Raw genomic sequence first — 21073 nt, 5'->3', positions numbered from 1 at the left:
CCCTGCTTAAAATCTTCAAAGGGCTCATGGTGCTGTGGATTAGCATTTCTTAGCTGGGGTATGTGGATAGAATTCTGGAGAGTCATGAGTTTGAATGGCAGAAGTTAAAGCTTTATTTTCACAAACTTCTAACTGAAACTTAGTTTCCTTCAATTAGGAATAAAGGTAACAAACCGTAAACCACACCACGTTTTTGTCACATTACAGTTGTTACGCTTATCTCAAAATATTGCTTAGGGGCTTCCCTGGTGGCGCAGTGGTTGAGAATCCGCCTGCCGATGCAGGGGACACGGGTTCGTGCCCCGGTCCGGGAGGATCCCACATGCCGCAGAGCTGCTGGGCCCGTGAGCCATGGCCGCTGAGCCTGTGCGTCCCGAGCCTGTGCTCCGCAACGGGAGAGGCCACAACAGTGAGAGGCCCGCGTACCACAAAAAATAAAATAAAAATAAAAAAAATATTGCTTAGGCTAAGCACGATTTTGAAATTGCATTCATCCGACCCACCGCTAGATCTTACTTAATGCCATTAATAAAGAAGCACTTATATTACTCTATCACAAAGTTGGTTTTACTATTTTGATCTCTGTATTTCAATGTAATTGGTTTCCTATTTAATCTTATGCATTGTATTTTATTCAACAAAAAACATTAATCTTTGAAAGAGCTCACAGGTTCATCAGACTGCCAAAGGGGTCCATGGCACAAAAAATAGTTAAGAATCCCACCTCTGGATGAAGATTCTAATTCTCAACAGATCTTTCCAAAGTCATATATTATTTCGTCTCTTCTTAGTCTTCAACTCATTTCTCAACACTTCTCCCCAACAATAGCTTCTCATCCTCCAGAATATACACAAGACTGAACTACTTTCAGTTTCTTTCACGGCCCATGCTCACTCTTGCCTCCCTCTGCTGTGTCCTCTCAGGTCTCCAACCCCAGCCCACCTACCCTCTCACCTCAATAACATTCACAAATCCTTCAGGCTCTGGAAAGCCTTCCTGCCCAACACACACACACACACACACACACACACACACACACACACACACACACACGTGCACATGTGTAGGGCTCAGGTCACATCATGCCTCCTCCATATCCTCTACGTTACCCAGCACCATTCTTTTTTTTTTTTTTTTTTTTTTTTTTTTGTGGTATGCGGGCCTCTCACTGTTGCGGCCTCTCCCGTTGCGGAGCACAGGCTCCGGACGCACAGGCCTAGCGGCCATGGCTCACGGGCTTAGTTGCTCCGCGGCATGTGGGATCCTCCCGGACCAGGGCACGAACCCGCGTCTCCTGCATCGGCAGGCGGATTCTCAACCACTGCGCCACCAGGGAAGCCCCCCAGCACCATTCTTACGTTACCCAGAACCATTCTTATCACCTTGGTTATAAATGCGTATCATCTGTCTTCATTAGACTCTAGGCAAGCTCTGTATGTACAGGGACAAAGAAGCCCTTGTTCACAGTTATATCCCTAAAATCTAGCACAGTCTGCCTCTTAATAAATACTAGTTAATGATCTAGTGTTTGAACTAAAGGACATACAGGACAGTAGTTAGTTCATTTCTTTCCTTTGCTCCTTGATCTGCCTGCAAGACAAGGCTAGAATTCCGTTTATAACCCTCCAAACTCTAAAATTGTGGAACAGTCCCCGATATTTTACTTCAAACTGATTAACCAAAACACACTTGCTATTGCTCAAAAAACATAAGACATTTCCTCTACTTCACCTCACTCATGACATCCAAACACTATAGAAATGTTGTGGAATTAGACTGTCCATTAGCTCACTCTAACTTCCCTTTAATTTAGGTATCTCGTGTGCCTAGCATCCCAGGCATCTGTCCACCCACAGATGAATCAAGTGTTCCTGAAATGTCCCCTTAATTCCCCATGATTAAACTCATTGCCTTTATTACTCCCGGCCCTTGTAAAAGTCCCACACGACTCTCTCTTACTTAGGCTGGACAGTCATCCACTGAGATGTCTCACAGCCTGCTGCAGATGGAAAGAACCCCAGAGGCCCTCCAGACAGGGTGGAGATGGGGGAGAGGTTGGAGGGGTGTGGAGGAGTGGTGCTCTCACTGAAGTTTTTTGGAATACACCTGTTCTTAATCCTCCTCCCCCTCAATTCTAGCTCAATAGGATAGAGCCTGTGCTGAGTTCTGAATGGTTGATTTAACCTCTGATTCCTTATCCCAGGGTTATTCATTCAAAAATATTTTTGAGACTATCAGGCATTGCCTTTTTCAACCAGGGTTTCCTATCTGAACCACAAAACACAGAAAGTGATTTGCTTGACTATTTTCTCAGTTCTCCCAAGGATGCTACATAGTGCCATTCTAGATAAACAGGAGAGAAGGTAATTAATACACAGATGCCCCGGGCATTAGGCTTAATTCTCTCGTGGAACCTGAGATGAGACAGGCTGTTAACACAGCACAAAGTCCCTCCTGTTGTGAGGAGAGATGAAAACAGACAAGCACATAATAAAGGACAGATTTAGTAAGTGCTATGAAGAATGTAAATGTGACATAGAGTAACTGGAAGAAATGGTCATTGAAGGTCTCTCTGAGGAGATGACATTTGAGCTGAGAACACAGCATCCTAAAGGAACAGCATACACATACATAGAACCCAGGCAGGTAAAAGCTGGGGGTACTTGAGGAACAGAAAGAGGCCACAGGGTGGGGAGTATACAAGAGCATGGAGAGAGTGGGACAAGATGTGTAGGAGAAGGAGACGACATCAGATGGTGTAGGGCTCTGCTGGGAGAGTGGAAGGCTCTGGATTTTATTGCAAATGCTTTAGGAAGGAGTGGTGTTATAATTCGTTTCTTCATTATATCTAAGTTTTCATTTGTTTTAAGTAAACACTTAACAAGGCTTCTATAGAAGAACTCTCCCCTCCCTCCAGTTCCCCTACTAGGGACCTCATGGGTGTGCAATGTGTGCATCTATAAAGGGCAGAAGAGTCAGAGGCTCCACACTCGGTTTAGTGCTCTACCTTTGCCTTCTTGAAATTCTTAATAAGTTTGAATAAGGGGCCTCTTGTTTTCATTTTGCACTGGGCCTGCAAATTATATAGCGGTCCTGTCCTCTCCTAACGGGGAAAAATAGATGCCCATTTGCATTCTGGGAATTATGTAAAGTGCCCTTGCAGCCCTGGGGACTGGTGCTGTCATGAGGCCATAAGCTGTGGTCCAGTAAGGTGGGGCCCATCACACACTGGAATTCTTAGGTTGGTCCCCAGGTCACCCTAAGTAGATAGAGCCTTTTAAAGAATGGTTGAGCAGAGCCCGAAGAAACGCTGCCCATGCCTCCTAGAACCATTCAGTAAGTCACACACATAGCAGGCTGTGCCAAAACGATTTTTTTCGGTCCTGCCAATCTTTCAAAATCATGGTCCGGTGACTAAATTATTTTTCTCCATTATACTTCTTCCCCACTCCCTCTGATATAATCACCATAAGGGAGAAGGTGGGATTGGGGGTGGGGATTGGGAGCGGCGAGAAGACGCCAGAAAGAAAGAAAAGCGCCCTTTACAGATTAGAAAAAGACAGTTGAAGAAACAGCCAACCTCCCACTTTCATTTCTGGATTAAGGGCAATCAGGCCACCTGAGTGAGGGTCAGAGCTAGAAACACTAATGATATCTGAGTTAGCATGTGTGCAGATTGTGTAAATACGGAAGTGAAGGAGAAAAAAGGGACGTCTCCAGGCCACGGGAAGGAAAAAAAGATGGAAGAGAATGGGTAAGGTTTCCAACACATTAAGTAATTAGAAAACGTCCCCCGCCCTCCCTCCAAAGTTAAAAGGCACCCAGGCCCCCACCGCTGCCTTTCATCGTTCCAGGGCCACTATTCTCGGACTCGGGCAGGGAGAGCGCTGGGCAGCTACAGCCGGGCCGCGGCGAGCGTGCTGATCCCGCCCTCGCGGAGACTGCGGGAGGGAACCCGTGACTGGGCGGGCGGTCAGCTGGAAAGCCCCGGGCTCGCGCCTGCGTACTGCTCCCTCCATCTCTACTTTCGCTTTTCGGTTTCTTGTCAATTCTGCTACTTCTCGCTCCCGGACTATTTCCCCGAAAGCACGTGGGGCGGCTCTTCTGAGCAGCCGCGTCCCTCCCGCCAAGCGCCGGGCCAGCTATTTTGGAAACTTATCAAACAGCCTGACAGCTGCACCTCCCCGAGTGTACCTCATCCTGGGCGGGCCTGGGCTGCTCTTCTGAAAGCACAGGACTTAAAAAGGTGCTCGTAAGGGTGTTTGGTCTATGAATGTAATACTGCTCATAATAGACATTTTTTTAAAAAAAGAAGAAAAGTAAAGAAAATTATAAGAAGTAACCCACCGCCCCGGAACATGTTAGGGACATTCTGTAGAGGGTCCAGACTAGCAGGCAAAGTTTGTGTTTATCATAAATGCAATGAGAGTTGTCAAGACTTTTGAGCAGGGAATGACTGTATAAATAAGGTGTTTCAGAGAATTTAATGTGGCAAATACAGTCGAGGGGGAAGGGACAGAAAAAAGGTAGTGTAACTGGCATCTACTGTTGCATTCCAGTTCTGAACTGATGAAAGCCTACAGTGGGGGTATTGTCAATGATGGGAAAACTAAGGCAGATAGAGGCATAGGGAAGGAAGCATCCACAGAACTTGATGACAATCAGAATATGGAGAGCCAAAGAGAAACGTCCTATTTGCAGCTGTTAAGATTATTTAATTTCCCTGTCAATACTGAAGCTAGTCTCTGTGCAAATTTTACAGTACCAGAAAAAAATATGTTAAACATATTATCTACCTTTCGTAGAGCTTTTCTCAGACATTGTCTGGGCCCTTAGTACAGGGTGTTAGTAGAAGGGGAAGGACTTTTTCTGGTGTCCTGGCATCTTTTTTCACAGAAGGCTGCTACTTTGGTTCCAAGGGTCATTGCTATCAGTACCGGCTTTGTGAGGGTGAATATGCGACAAGAAGAAGGAGGGTATAGATGTGAGAAGGGAAAACACTATAATAGATACACATATAAGCGTACCTCTGGGAAATTACTTGGAGACTTTCCTACCCAAAGTTGCCTTATTATTCTAGGCTTGATTCAAGTCCCGCCTACTTAGAGGAACCAATTGATTTTCCGTGAACGCATTCCAAGAAGATCTAGTCTAGGCTGGCCTCAGAGATGCCTACCTGGGGAAGTAACATTTAAGCTTAGATTTAAGCTAAGACATAAAAGATGAGTTATCGGGCTTCCCTGGTGGCGCAGTGGTTGAGAATCTGCCTGCCGATGCAGGGGACACAGGTTCAAGCCCTGGTTTGGGAAGATCCCACATGCCGCGGAGCAACTAGGCCCGTGAGCCACAATTACTGAGCCTGCATGTCTGGAGCCTGTGCTCCGCAACAAGAGAGGCCGCGATAGTGAGAGGCCCGTGCACGCAGCGCACCGCGATGAAGAGTGGCCTCCACTAGCTGCAACTAGAGAAAGCCCTCGCACAGAAATGAAGACCCAACACAGTCAAAAATAAATAAATAAATAAAAATTTGTTAAAAGGATGAGTTATCCCGCAAAGAAGTTGGGGGAGGGGGACATTGGCTCAAGGGGATTTCCAGATGGAGAACTACTGGTGAGAAGGCCCTGAGTTTGTGGAAAGAGCTTGTCTTATTCGAAGAACAAAAATGCTGAAGTAAGGAAAGAGTAGCACAAGATGGGGTTAAAGAAAGTGATGGGGAAACCAGGACTTTATAGGTTACATTAAGAAATTTGGGGGCTTCCCTGGTGGCGCAGTGGTTGGGAGTCCGCCTGCCGATGCAGGGGACGCGGGTTCGTGCCCCGGTCCGGGAAGATCCCACGTGCCGCGGAGCGGCTGGGCCCGTGAGCCATGGCTGCTGAGCCTGCGCGTCCGGAGCCTGCGCGTCCGGAGCCTGTGCTCCGCAACGGGAGAGGCCACAACAGTGAGAGGCCCGCGTACCACAAAAAAAAAAAAAAAAAAAAAATTTGGGTTTTATAAGAAAAGCCATCAGAGGATTTTCAGGTTGGCAAACACATGATCTGCTTTGCAATTAAAAGACAAACAAACCACTCAAGCTGCTGTAGGGAATATGGATTAAACGGGAGTTAAGAACTGGAGTGAGGCAGCCATTTGGGGAATCTACTGAGAGGATCCAAATGTGAGAAAAGGAGGGATGGTGTGGGAGATGGCAAGAAGCGACGAAACTTGAGAAATATTTAGGTGGAAGAATCAACAACGCTTGAGGACTGGTGGGGGTGAGAAGGCAATGTTAAAGGTGGCTCCTAGTTTTCTGGCATGCGCCAGTTCTAGAAAAAGGGCAGGTTTCAGGAGAAAGATGATGAGTTGGTTCTGAACACAACTCGTTTTTAGAGCTTACCAGACATCCAAGTGGAGAGTCAAGTGTGGGCTGTACACGTGGGTGTGGAGCTCAGAGGAGACGTGTGGACAGGGTACCGGTGTAGAAGTTCTACATATCTAGAAGGACATTGAAGCTGTGGATGAGGTCTTCACAGGACAGCCTGGGAACTGTAGGTAAAGTAGACCAAGATCCGGACCCTGACCACACTTAATATTGAACGGTTTGGTGGCGGAGGAGGAGCAGAGGATGGAGAAAGGATAGCAGAGAGGTAGGAAGAAGCAAGCAAAGTGTGTCAGCATCATGGCCCAGGAAGAAGTGTTAAAGGGTGGAGGTGTCAACTGCGCAGAAGGTTTCTGAGTGGTCAAGTAAGGTGAGGACAGAAAAGCGTCCTCTGGGTTTACCAACATGGAGGTCAGCTGCTAAGCCGAGCATCTAGAATGACAACGTCTCCACCTGTGTCCTCTGCCTCGAATTCTCAGGTTTGGGGCTGATATAAAGATCTCCAAGTTTGGGCCTCTGCAAACACATAACTTCCTTTTAGTTGTTCTCTAAAACATGTGTAAACATAACCCGCAACTTGCAACACAGACCGGAGATTCACCTCTTCCAGATGGGGGGGCCCTCCCCAAATTCTAAGGAAAGACCCAGTGTGTTGGCAGAGCAGTGGCCCCGGGGGGGAGGCGGCGCGCGCTCGGAACAGCCGCGTCCGATTGGCCGAGAGCGGCAGCAACCCGGTGATTGGCGGGAGCGGAAGAAGGCGGGGCGTCTGGCGCCACCTTTTCTCCCGGTGGTACTTTTGCTTTGCTGCTCTGAGTTCGTGGAGAGACCCGGTCGCACCCCGGACCACGCCGGTCAGACCCCAGAAAGAGCAGAGGAGACCCGGCGAGCCCGGGAGAGGCAGCACGGCCGCGCCCTCGCCCACCTCTGCCGGATCCGGAGCGCAGAGTGAGTGGGCGTGAGGTTCCGGGTGCCGGGGTGGGACGTTCCTGGACCTCAGCTGTCGGGGCCCAGCGGCCGGATGCCCGGCGAGGGCGGGCTTTAAAGTGCTGACAGGTAAATCCGTTATCCGGGAAAGAACGCGTATTCCAGGTGTTGTTTTCGGTGATGGCACGGTTGCCCCAGCCAGTCGTGCTCTGGTAGTAAAAAATGTCTTGTGAAATAGAATCCTGTGCCCCTCCCCCGCCGAAAATGCTGCATCTTCCCATTTACCCTCATTTTTCTCTCTTTTCCGCCCCTTCCACAAGAGTCATGTTTTCTTCTCTCCGCAGAAAGTTTTCGTTTGCCGTGTGCCACGCCCAGAGAGCTAAGTTATACGCTCGCACCCTGTGCATGCAAACCCAGCAGTCTTGGCATCTGACGTGCTGTGTGTAGCTGCTGCTTGTGTTGAATCCGCAGCCCTTCGCTGGGGCACAAGGTGACAGGTTGGTAAAATGTTCGCGGAAACGAATGAATGAGTATGTGACTTTGGAACTTAATTATATGTCTGTATTTAAGGATAAAAGAGCTTAATGTGCGCCTGGAATGTAAAAGTGATAATTAGTTCCTGCAGACACCCAAGTAATATAATTAGTCTTTAAAACAAATTCTGACTAGTACCAAAGAGTTTGGGGGAAGAAAAACAGGTGTGTGATTGTGCTTTAAATGTTGTTTGTATAAGTTGGATAGTTTGTTTTTATGGGACAGAAATAAGACTTGAGCCTCCAGCACAATCCAGTTTGCTTTTTTATGCAGGACTCAAACTTGTTGGACCACAATATGGTTTGCCCTTTACTGTCTAATTCAATCTGAAATCTACTAGATTTCAATTCAACAGACTTTTTTTTTTTTTTTTTTTTTTTTGCGGTACGCGGGCCTCTCGCTGTTGTGGCCTGTCCCGTTGCAGAGCACAGGCTCTGGACGCGCAGGCTCAGCGGCCATGGCTCACGGGCCCAGCCGCTCCGCGGCATGTGGGATCTTCCCGGACCGGGGCACGAACCCGTGTCCCTTGCATCGGCAGGCGGACTCTCAACCACTGCGCCACCAGGGAAGCCCCAACAGACTACTACTACTGAGGACATAATATGTGCAGGACACTGTCCACAGTGCAGACGATGTCTAAAAAAAAAGACAGTCCCAGCGACTCTGAAGCTTACATGCTGCAGGGGAGACATCATAGAGATTTTTAAGGAAGACAGGGACTGATGCTCTAATAGAGATACAAAATGTAATGAGGCACACGTTAATGAAAGCTTAATTGTCTCTGGGTGAGTCTCAGACAGCTTATGGAAGAAGGGCTATTTGTACCTACCTTTGAAAGCTGGTAGAATTTAGAGAGGCAGAATGTGGAAAAGCTGTTTTCAAGGGTGAGTGACAGCTGGAACAGTGCAGAAAAAAAAGTAGGTAATTTGGTGACTGGGTTGCTTTGTTAATGGATGAAAATAGGGTCAGAGTGGAAATCAGCCAGGTAATGGGCAAACTGTAGCAATTTTGAACTAGAGAATGATGTGGTCAAAACCCAATGTGCAGCAGAAGGCCAGATTGGGAAAGTGTTGGAGGCAAGATGGTTGGAGGTCTTGCGAATGGAGAGGAAGAAGTCAGGTGACTGGAGGATGGTCTTGCCACTCCCTGTGCTGGTAACAAGTTTTGTGAGAAGAGGGAATGGTTTCTGGATTTGTTAGCATGAATTTATTGAACATCTGCTTTGTACCAGGTGCTGTATCTGTATTAGGTCATTCAGTCTTAAACAACCACCCTGTTGAAAAGGAAGTGAATCACTTGAGGTCACTCACCTAAAAAGAGGTGTTGCAGTCCCCGCTGGTTGACACTCTGGCCAGCATACTTGCTTTAGGCATATCCTTATTAGACATCTAGTAGGGAGGGAGAGCGCCAAAGATTTAGAGTCTTCCACTCAAGTAAAATAAATTCGAAGTGAAAAATCAAATTGCTACAGCAAGTGTAGCAAAGGTGTGGACTTGGGTCCATTCGTACTGGTATTTGTGATGGTAACTAGCTTTGTAGCCTCAGCACATCCTTACATTCCTTTGGAAGGAGATTTGTGGAGTAGACATGACTTCATGCCTGCACAGGTATGCTTGCCAACAAGCATGCGTATGCTCTTCCACGCCCTGCTTGAAAATCCAGACCTCTTCCTCAGGGCTGGTAGGACAAGGTTCACTTATATCTACTCTGAATGTTGTCAGCTGTGCGCTGATGTAAATCCTAATTTACGCTATGGTGAAGAGAGGCTTTCAATTTTCCTAATGGATGTTCGGACTTAAATCAGGTATTTTAATTTTTAATCTTCAGAACTGCTATGTAAAAGTTGACTTGCTGTTACCCAAAGAGATAGTATTATTTTATCCTTTCAGATTACATTTAACAATGTTGTTTCAGTCTTTAAAAATTATTACTTAGGTTTAAGAATTCTTGTGCAGACTTATTGTTTGCAGTAGGCAAAGAGGAAAATATATCTCTTTTAAAAGATATATAACCTGGGAATTCCCTGGCGGTCCAGTAGCTAGGACTCTTCGATTCCACTGCAGGGGTCACGGTTTTGACCCCAGGTTGGGGAACTAAGATCCTGCATGCCGTGCAATGTGACCAAAAAAAAAAAAAAGAAGATATATATCAAAAATAATTCATTTTAATCGCATGAATCATAAAATATAAAACACCAGTTTAAAATTCTTTGGCTTAAATTACAAATGTTCTATAATTTATAAAAGCAATTTCAGGGAGAGTTCTTGCGATTTGTCCTAAAGCAAATCTAATTAGTGTTTTCCATTGATTTATTTGATAAAAGTGCAGATTCATTTTAAAGGCATATGAACACCTTCTGTATGCCCAGCACTGTTCTGAAGATACAGCAGTGAACACCTCCCCCCCCTCCCAAATCCTTCCCTTCATGCGGGGAAAACAGACACTAATCAAAATAAAAAAGAAAATATGTGGTAGGTCAGATGGTGGTAAGTGCGATGGAGAAGAATACATCCGCGAGGAGGGATAGTGTTTTCCAAGGTGAGAGGTGGTGTCAATTTAAATAAGGTGGCCGGAGGAGGCTTCCCTGAGATGCTGGCATTTGAGCAAAGACCTGAAGATGTGTTTTTTGGAGAAGAAAAAAACTTTGACCCAAAACTCGATTAAAAAACAGGCTTTGACATATAGACACCATTTTAAAAGTATATTTCAAAGACAAATTATGTTTTTAATTATAAACAAGATATTTAGAAGAAGCACAATGCTAGACAGGCTTTCTTTGGAGCTGTGGGCTTCCATTTGTGATCTGTATTCTGTTTCCCTATAGGATGTCCCAGTGGTATGAGCTTCAGCAGCTTGACTCCAAATTCCTGGAGCAGGTTCACCAGCTCTATGATGACAGTTTTCCCATGGAAATCAGACAGTATCTGGCACAGTGGCTAGAAAAGCAAGACTGGTAAGGAAAACTCACTTGACAGAAGAAGGAGTTTTTCTACACTTTTAAAATAACTTGTTGATTAAGTGGCTTGGAACTACATTGACTCGAAGATGAATCTCATCAGTTGCCATTGGGATTACCTGTTGCAGAAAAGAGTGTTGCCTTGAAAAATGGCATGTGTCTCTAGAAAGCTAAATGCATTAGTCATTAATTTTATGTATTTGTTGATTTAATTATACATCCTCCTAAATGCTTTGCACAAGTTAGATAATGCTGACACCAATTATTTCCAAGTTAGTATCCAGGTTATAGAAAGAGGTAAGTTAAAAGTAATAATTAAAGCCAAGTTTTGGTAGAACACTGATTAGAAGTATGAAGAAAGTAAAAAAAAAAAATTAAGGAAATATCTCTTAAAACTGGTATATGTTCTATTTACAATTTATTGTTTGCTCATTGCAAATATTTCAAATGTTCTGAAAGTATTTGACGTAGAAAGTGAAGGCCCCTGTTGAATTTTTGCCCCCGGAGATAATCGCCATTAACAGTTTTGTGCACAGTCTTGGAGTGCTAGAATTTTTCATGCTAATTGTATATAATAGAAATATTGTACAGACTGCTGCTAATAGCAATGGCAGTTTCAAAAGAAGGAAATAAAACCCAAGAAAACACTTTAAATTATTTTTAGTCATTTCAACATGGAAAGCAGTGTTTATTTTGTCCTTTTAAAGTAGTATCTAAATGAAATGTGTAAATTTTGAATCTCCTAGGGATCACGCCGCCAATGATGTTTCATTTGCTACCATCCGTTTTCACAACCTCCTATCGCAGCTGGATGATCAATACAGTCGCTTTTCTTTGGAGAATAATTTTCTGTTGCAGCATAACATAAGGAAAAGCAAGCGTAATCTTCAGGTATGACCTGGTTTTTGCGTTTAAGTTGAAATGTTTCCATGTTTCCATAAGAATTATTTTCATTCAGCAAATACTATTGAAAACACACTCATTGGTATTTAGAAAAGTACAGACACTATAACTAAACTACCGTTATGTGGCTAATATTTTATAGCAGAAGTAAAATAAAATATCAGTTCATTTTGTAAACATGTAAGGAGTATTCAGACTGAAGGGTATCACTTAGACATAAGGAATTCTGAGAGAAATTCAATGCTATGATCTTGTCTTATTAAAAGCCGTTGATATTTAAATTGAAGAAAAAGTGTTTTATTTTAAGAGCAGTAAGCTGTAGTAACATGTTAAAGCTCAAAGGAGCTTTAGTGATGAGTCCAGTCTAAGTGCTTGGTATACAGATGAAGAGTAAGTCCAGAAAGTGTTGAAAGTTTTGACGTCTCTAAAGGCTCAGTAGTGAGGTGGTGAATTGGAGCTGACTCCACCTTGCCATGCTTCTGCTGAAGTTGCCCTCCCTTGGAAGAAAAAGTCAAAGGGAGTTGCACACAGGAGAGAGTATGCTGCAGAGTTTTGGGAGTTCTTCATAAGTACTCCCAGCATCCCTTAAGCCTGGCTACCATTTTTATTTCTGTATTACTGGAACTTTTCTGTTTTAATGGAGGTGAGTGCTGTCATTTTCTTGTTTTATTCCTCACAACCAAACTGTTCAACTTAGGTAATTAGAAGCTTTTTTTTCCCCCTCTGTGAATGTGTATATGATTTTATAATACCAGTGAGTGGGAAAGCCAGATTAACTTTACAGAAATTTGCTCTCCTACAGATTTTGCTTGGTAATACCTGTTATAAAGAGGCACGATTGCCGGTATTTTGCAAACTAGCTTTGACAAGAAAACAAAAACTGAGAAGAATATCTTTGGTCTAATTCAAAGCAGAACCGACAGATAAATTAATTGAGGAATATCATGGATAATTTTTGTATCATTTGCATTAACTCAGGATCCTAACAAGATAATTGGGCCCAAGAACAATAAAATTCAAGTATTATAGGAACTACATATGGAAATACTTGTTTTTTTAATCAAGAAATAATTTTAGGTACCTGTGCTTAATTGGACAGTTAAAGCACCTTTTGTCACAGTTCGTAAAAAGAATATTTTGATTTTATCAAAAATAGCTTATGTAGAATTTAATAAGTGCAGGATGAGCTTTCTTTTTTTTTTCTTTAAAGCTGGTGTTTATTTTATTGAACTCAGTAAGTACATAAAGTTTAAAGACTCCACATTGTCATATATGCAGCTGTTTCCTTTCACTACTAAGATAATTAAAGTATAGCCACTGCCTTTGGAAATGTACCAACTCACTGCAGAGCATAAAAGTATATGATAAACTACTACATGTTGGTTAAATGGGAGATTGCATTTTTTTAATTTTTGAATTTTATTTATTTTTTTATACAGCAGATTCTTATTAGTCATCAATGTTATACACATCATTATATACATGTCAATCCCAATCGCCCAATTCATCACACCACCATCCCCACCCCCCCGCGGCTTTCCCTCCATGGTGTCCATACGTTTGTTCTCTACATCGGTGTCTAAACTTCTGCCCTGCAAACCGGTTCATCTGTACCATTTTTCTGAGTTCCACATACATGCGTTAATATACAGTATTTGTTTTTCTCTTTCTGACTTACTTCACTCTGTATGACAGTCTCTAGATTCATCCACATCTCTACAAATGACCCAATTTCATTCCTTTTTATGGCTGAGTAATATTCCATTGTATATGTGTACCACATCTGCTTTATCCATTCGTCTGTCGATGGGCATTTCGGTTGCTTCCATGACCTGGCTATTGTAAATAGTGCTGCAATGAACATTGGGGTGCATGTGTCTTTTTGAAATATGGTTTTCTCTGGGTATATGCCCAGTAGTGGGATTGCTGGATCATATGGTAATTCTATTTTTAGTTTTTTAAGGAACCCCCATTCTGTTCTCCATAGTGGCTGTATCAATTTACATTCCCACCAACAGTGCAAGAGGGTTCCCTTTTCTCCACACCCTCTCCAGCATTTGTTGTTTGTACATTTTCTGATGATGCCCATTCTGACTGGTGTGAGGTGATACCTCATTGTAGTTTTGATTTGCATTTCTCTAATAATTAGTGATGTTGAGCAGCTTTTCATGTGCTTCTTGGCCATCTGTATGTCTTCTTTAGAGAAATGTCTATTTAGGTCTTCTGCCCATTTTTCGATTGGGTTGTTTATTTCTTTAATATTGAGCTGTGTGAGCTGTTTATATATTTTGGAGATTAGTCCTTTGTCCGTTGATTCTTTTGCAAATATTTTCTCCCATTCTAAGGGTTGTCTTTTCATCTTATTTATGGTTTCCTTTGCTGTGCAATAGCTTTTAAGTTTCATTAGGTCCCATTTGTTTATTTTTGTTTTTATTTCCATTACTCTAGGAGGTGAATCAAAAAAGATATTGCTGTGATTTATGTCAAAGAGTGTTCTTCCTATGTTTTCCTCCAAGAGTTTCATAGTGTCCAGTCTTACATTTAGGTCTTGAATCCATTTTGAGTTTATTTTTGTGTATGGTGTTAGGGAGTGTTCTAATTTTATTCTTTTACATGTAGCTGTCCAGTTTTCCCAGCACCACTTATTGAAGAGACTGTCTTTTCTCCATTGTATATCCTTGCCTCCTTTGTCATAGATTAGTTGACCAGAGGTGCATGGGTTTATCTCTGGGCTTTCTGTCCTGTTCCATTGATCTATATTTCTGTTTTTGTGCCAGCACCATATTGTCTTCATTACTGTAGCTTTGTAGTATAGTCTGAAGTCAGGGAGTCTGATTCCTCCAGCTCCGCTTTTTTCCCCTCAAGACTGCTTTGGCTATTCAGGGTCTTTTGTGTCTCCTTACAAATTTTAAGATTTTTTGTTCTAGTTCGATAAAAAATCCCATTGCTAATTTGATAGGAATTAATAGGGATTCAATTTACATTGAATCTGTAGATTGCTTTGGGTAGTATAGTCGTTTTCACAATATTGATTCTTCCAATCCAAGAACATGGTATATCTATCCATCTGTTTGTATCATCTTTAATTTCTTTCATCAGTGTCATACTTTTCTGCATACAGGTCTTTTGTCTCCCTAGGTAGGTTTATTCCTAGGTATTTTATTCTTTTTGTTGCAATGGTAAATGGGAGTGTTTCCTTAATTTCTCTTTCAGATTTTTCATCATTAGTGTATAGGAATGCAAGAGATTTCCATGCATTAATTTTGTATCCTGCAACTTTACCAAATTCATTGATTAGCTCTAGTAGTTTTCTGGTGGCATTTTTAGAATTCTCTATGTATAGTATTATGTCATCTGCAAACAGTGACAGTTTTACTTCTTCTTTTCCAATTTGTATTCCTTTTATTTCTTTTTCTTCTCTGATTGCTGTGGCTAGGACTTCCAAAACTATGTTGAATAATAGTGGTGAGAGTGGACCTCCTTGTCTTGTTCCTGATCTTAGAGGAAATGCTTTCAGTTTTTCACCATTGAGAATGATGTTTATTGTGGATTTGTCATATATGGCCTTTATTATGTTGAGGTAGGTTCCCTCTATGCCCACTGTTTGGAGAGTTTTTATCATAAATGGGTGTTGAATTTTGTCAAAAGCTTTTTCTGCATCTATTGAGATGATCATATGGTTTTTCTTCTTCAATTTGTTAATATGATGTATCACATTGATTGATTTGCATATATCGAAGAATCCTTGCACCCCTGGGATAAATCCCACTTGATCATGGTGTATGATCCTTTTACGGTGCTGTTGGATTCTGTTTGCTAGTATTTTGTTGAAGATTTTTGCATCTATATTCATCAGTGATATTGGCCTGTAATTTTCTTTTTTTGTAGTATCTTTGTCTGGTTTTGGTATCAGGGTGATGGTGGCCTCATAGAATGAGTTTGGGAGTGTTCCTTCCTCTGAAGTTTTTTGGAAGAGTTTGAGAAGGATGGCTGTTAGCTCTTCCCTAAATGTTTGATAGAATTCACCTGTGAAGCCATCTGGTCCTGGACTTTTGTTTGTTGCAAGATTTTTAATCACAGTTTCAATTTCATTACTTGTGATTGGTCTGTTCATATTTTCTATTTCTTCCTGGTTCAGTCTTGGAAGGTTATACCTTTCTAAGAATTTGTCCATTTCTTCAAGGTTGTCTATTGGCATAGACTTGCTTGTAGTAGTCGCTTAGGATGCTTTGTATTTCTGCGGTGTCTCTTGTAACTTCTCCTTTTTCATTTCTAATTTTATTGATTTGAGTCCTCTCCCTCTTTTTCTTGATGAGTCTGGCTAATGGTTTATCAGTTTTGTTTATCTTCTCAAAGAACCAGCCTTTAGTTTTATTGATCTTTGCTATTGTTTTCTTTGTTTCTATTTCATTTATTCTGCTCTGATCTTTATGATTTCTTTCCCTCTGCTAACTATGGGTTTTGTTTGTTCGTCTTTGTCTAGTTCCTTTAGGTGTAAGGTTAGATTGTTTATTTGAGATATTTGTTGTTTCTTGAGGTAGGCTTGTCTAGCTGTAAACTTCTCTCTTAGAACTGCTTTTGCTGCATCCCATAGGTTTTGGATCATCGTGTTTTCATTGTCATTTGTCTCTAGGTATTTTTTGATTTCCTCTTTGATTTCTTCGGTGATCTCTTTGTTATTTAGTAACATATTGTTTAGCCTCCATGTGTTTGTGTTTTTTACGTTTTTTTCACTGTAAGTCATTTCTAATCTCATAGCGCTGTGGTCAGAAAAGAAGCTTGATATGATTTCAGTTTTCTTAAATTTACTGAGGCTTGATTTGTGACCCAAGATGTGATCTATCCTGGAGAATGTTCCATGTGCACTTGAGAAGAAAGTGTAATCTGCTGTGTTTGGATGGAATAGCCTATAAATGTCAATTAAATCTATCTGGTCTATTGTGTTATTTAAAGCTTCTGTTTCCTTATTTATTTTCATTTTGGATGATCTGTCCATTGGTATAAGTGAGGTGTTAAAGTCCCCCAGTATTATTATGTTACTGTCGATTTCCTCTTTTATAGCTGTTAGCAGTTGCCTTATGTAGTGAGGTGCTCCTATGTTGGGTGCATATGTATTTATAATTGTTATATCTTCTTCTTGAATTGATCCCTTGATCATTATGTAGTCTCCTTCCTTGTCTCTTGTAACATTCTTTATTTTAAAGTCTATTTTATCTGATATGAGTATTGCTACTCCAGCTTTCTTTTGATTTTCATTTGCATGGAATCAGTTTTTCCATCCCCTCACTTTCAGTCTGTATGTGTCCCTAGGTCTGAAGTGGGTCTCTTGTAAACAGCATATATATAGGTCTTGTTTTTGTATCCATTCAGCAAGCCTGTGTCTTTTGGTTGGAGCATTTAATCCATTCACGTTTAAGGTAATTATCGATATGTATGTTCCTTTGACCATTTTATGAATTGTTTTGGGTTTGTTTTTGTAGGTCCTTTTCTTCTGTTGTGTTTCTCACTTAGAGAAGCTCCTTTAGCATTTGTTGTAGAGCTGGTTTGGTGGTGCTGAACTCTCTTAGCTTTTGCTTGTCTGTAAAGCTTTTGATTTCTCCATCGAATCTGAATGAGATCCTTGTCGGGTAGAGTAATCTTGGTTGTAGGTTCTTCCCTTTCATCACTTTAAGTATATCATGCCACTCCCTTCTGGCTTGTAGAGTTTCTGCTGAGAAATCAGCTGTTAACCTCATGGGAGTTCCCTAGTATGTTATTTGTCATTTTTCCCTTGCTGCTTTCAATAATTTTTCTTTGTCTTTAATTTTTGCCAGCTTGATTACTATGTGTCTTGGCGTGTTTCTCCTTGGGTTTATCCTGTATGGGACTCTCTGCGCTTCCTGGACTTGGGTGGCTATTTCCTTTCCCATGCTAGGGAAGTTTTCGACTATAATCTCATCAAATATTTTCTCGGGTCCTTTCTCTCTCTCTTCTCCTTCTGTGACACCTATAATGTGAATGTTGTTGCATTTAATGTTGTCCCAGAGGTCTCTTAGGCTGTCTTCATTTCTTTTCATTCTTTTTTCTTTATTCTATTCCATGACAGTGAATTCCACCATTCTGTCTCCCAGGTCTCTTGTCTGTTCTTCTGCCTCAGTTATTCTGCTGTTGATTCCTTCTAGTATAGTTTTCATTTCAGTTATTGTATTGTTCATCTCTGTTTGTTTGTTCTTTAATTCTTCTAGGTCTCTGTTAAACATTTCTTGCATCTTCTTGATCTTTGCCTCCATTCTTTTTCCGAGGTCCTGGATCATCTTCACTATCATTATTCTGAATTCTTTTTCTGGAAGGTTGCCTATCTCCACTCATTTAGTTGTTTTTCTGGGGTTTTATCTTGTTCCTTCATCTGGTACATAGCCCTCTACCTTTTCATTTTGTCTGTCTTTCTGTGAATGTGGTTTTTGTTCCAGAGGCTGCAGGATTGTAGCTCTTCTTGCTTCTGTGTCTGCCCTCTGGTGGATGAGGCTATCTCAGAGGCTTGTGTAAGTTTCCTGATGGGAGGGACTGGTGGTGGGTCCAGCTGACTAGGGTGAGGTTTCTTAATGAATATGAACAAACTCATTTCAATGTATAATACACAATGGTTTAAACATTCTGAAATTTAATTTATTTTTATTCTAACAACCCATGTCTAGGATAATTTTCAGGAAGACCCAATACTGATGTCTATGATCATCTGTAACTGTCTGAAGGAGGAAAGAAAGATCTTGGAAAATGCCCAGAGATTCAATCAGGTACTTTTTTCCTAATTGAGCACAAAAGATAATAAAGAAATAAGAACTCATTCATTCATCCAACAAGTACTACTGAGGCCCTGTTTCAAGGCAGTGGTGACTAGCCCTCTGATTTTATAGCCCCAAGAAGTGGGGAGAAACAGATAAAGAGATTTTGAAAGGACCCCAATCTAATGGAAGTCATCCTAGTGAGTGAGGGAGACAACATAAAGACAAAATCTTTTCAGATAGTGATTGTTGCTATGAAGATAGTAAAGCAGGATACTGTGTGGACCATAGTGGAGTGTCAGGTTGTTTCTTTAGATCAGGGTCAGGGACGCCTCTGGGGTGCTGGGGCAGGAAAGGAAGCAGAAGACAGTGGGTTCTTGCAGCAGACTGAAGGAGCAGAGGGGAAGTGCCTGAGGTAGAGTTGCAGTCAATGGAGATGGGAAGAAGTGGACAGATTCCTTTATGTTCTGGATGTGGTACCAATAGGGCTTATACTGAAGGATCAGATGTGAGAGTGAGAAGGAGCCAAGAGTAGAGGGTGAGTCTGATTTGTGACTAGCGTTTCTTAGAGATACTGTTTACTGAGCTGGGGGAGACAGGGAAGGGACAGGAGTAGGGCTTTTGCAGGGCACAATAGGTTTTGGAGAAGAATGGGTTGATGGAAAAATCAGCAGCTTTGTTTTCAATAGGACCGAGATACCTATTAGATATCTGAGACAACCAAACAGTGAATGAGTCAGAGTTATACTAGTACCAAGACTTTTTTATCATGATTTTACTAATCCTAAAACAAACCGTCCTGGTGATTAGGGTTCACGAGTTTTCTGAAGTTGCCATGGCATTGATTCATGCCTTCCATTGATGGGGTGGTGGGAGCAACCCAGCAGGCAGACAGTTGTGAAACCACTGCAGTATGAGTTACTCTGGCTGAGACCATTCCAGTATGACAGGGAGAAGGCCAGAGTACGCAGTGGAATGTGTCCTATGTGCATTTCTCTAATGAATAACTAACAAAGTGTGCTGTGAGATTGCGAGGTGGGGGGTGGAGAGAGAGAATTTAAGTAGTGGCATTGAATGCCGTTTTCCGTGCACTTTCTGAGCATTTGCCCCAGTCCTTGTGAATTGGCTGCTTCCCCGGGCATTTAGTTCCTGTCTCCCTGCCACGCTGAAAGCACCTTGCTGCACTGAGCATTTAAACATACATATTATTTGTTCAAAACTCAGACTGGCTAGTTCATCCTGGACCCAGCCTAGTGAGCAGAGGTGTCCGTCAGGAGGAAAAGCTGGCTGCACTGTCTCCTCTGAGAGAGGTGTGCCTTCTTCAGTATGGCATATGCACCTGGGAGACTTTCAGCAGGAAATTTTGACTATTCTGTGGGATTTTCATCTTAACAGCATTATGCAATGGGCTGCTCCTGTATCTCAGATAGACTTGGGAGGACAGCCAAGAGCAGAGATGGGCAGAAGAGTGAACTGTCCACCTTGGTACCTAAGCGTCTCTCTCCTCATTTGGCCCGGAGTCAGCACTGGGAGGCAGAGGAGGTGATTTCTGCTCTCCCAGATCAGCCCCATCTCGTGGGTGTGCTTTGTTCTCAAAGGCATGTCAGCTTTTGACCTCCTTTTAAAAATGTGAGATTCCTGGGGAGAGGTTCATTTTAAGCCTCTCAGAGGACACCTGACTTATCGGTGAACCCTTGGAGCGAGGTTAGTGGACTGCCCAGCTGCGAGCAAGAGAAACAAGACCTTCCTGGGATTTGAGGGAAGGTCCTGGATGTCTGGGGGTATCGAAAATATGCTGAAAAGGATGACAAAATCCAACACTTATCTCTGATTTAAAAAAATTCAAATAAAATAGAAGTTGATGGATACCTCCTTAACCTATTAAAATATACATCTCCTAGTTCTAAAACAGTATCTTACTTCACTGGCAAAACCATCAGTAAGTCAGAACCACGGCAAGGATGTCCATTATTTCCACTGCTGCTTAGCATTGTATTAGTGGTGTTGCCGTTGACAAGAGGAAGCCATTAGAAGCATAAAAATTATAAACAATATCATAAATATATCGGCTTTCCCTGAGTTAATTCATAATTTTAATGTGAACCCGATAAAAATAACAAATTGTTTTCTGGCTATCAAGGATGAAGACATACCCATTGCATCTGGGAGGATATTCATTATTACTTTATAGGAGCAGATATTCATTGAAGTCCTTAATGGCAGTACTGGTCAATTTTTTAATGTTTTTTAAAAATTTTTCTTGAAATATAGTTGACTTACAATGTTGTGTTAGTTTCAAGTGTTCAAGTGTACAGCAAAGTGATTCAGTTATGTACGCACACACATATATATTCTTTTTTAGATTCTTCTTCATTATAGATTATTACAAGGTATTGAGTATAGTTCCCTGTGTTATACATTTAGGTACTTGCTTGTTATCTGTTTTAAATATAGTTATATATGTTAATCCCATACTCCTAATTTACCCCTCCCCCGACCTTTCCCCTTTGGTAACCATAAATTTGCTTTTTATGTCTGTGAGTCTATTTCTGTTTTGTAAATAAGCTCATTTGCATCATTATTTTAGATTCTACATACAAGCGATATCATATGATATTTGTCTTCCTCTGTATTGTTCA

General features: G+C 41.9%; 1 protein-coding gene across 4 annotated transcripts in view; it reads left to right on the top strand.

Moving 5' to 3' along the window:
* Positions 1–7099: 7099 nt before the first annotated feature.
* Positions 7100–21073, top strand: part of STAT1 (signal transducer and activator of transcription 1) — a 45693-nt gene continuing 31719 nt past the window's right edge. Inside the window, exons 1-5 of one of the 4 annotated variants that reach the window (XM_059054655.2) lie at positions 7100–7409; positions 7625–7777; positions 10639–10767; positions 11517–11661; positions 18348–18446. In XM_059054655.2, coding sequence (XP_058910638.1) covers positions 10640–10767; positions 11517–11661; positions 18348–18446 — 372 coding nt within the window. In that variant the 5' untranslated portion in view covers positions 7100–7409; positions 7625–7777; position 10639. The remainder of the gene's footprint in view (positions 7410–7624; positions 7778–10638; positions 10768–11516; positions 11662–18347; positions 18447–21073) is intronic. The other 3 variants (XM_059054653.2, XM_067026467.1, XM_067026466.1) reach the window with 3 other exon arrangements.

This window comes from Kogia breviceps, chromosome 2 (genome assembly GCF_026419965.1).
Source record: "Kogia breviceps isolate mKogBre1 chromosome 2, mKogBre1 haplotype 1, whole genome shotgun sequence".
NCBI classification, from domain to species: Eukaryota; Metazoa; Chordata; class Mammalia; order Artiodactyla; family Physeteridae; genus Kogia; species Kogia breviceps.
Note: the sequence above shows the minus strand (reverse complement) of the source record. Positions and strands in the feature narration are given on the sequence as shown.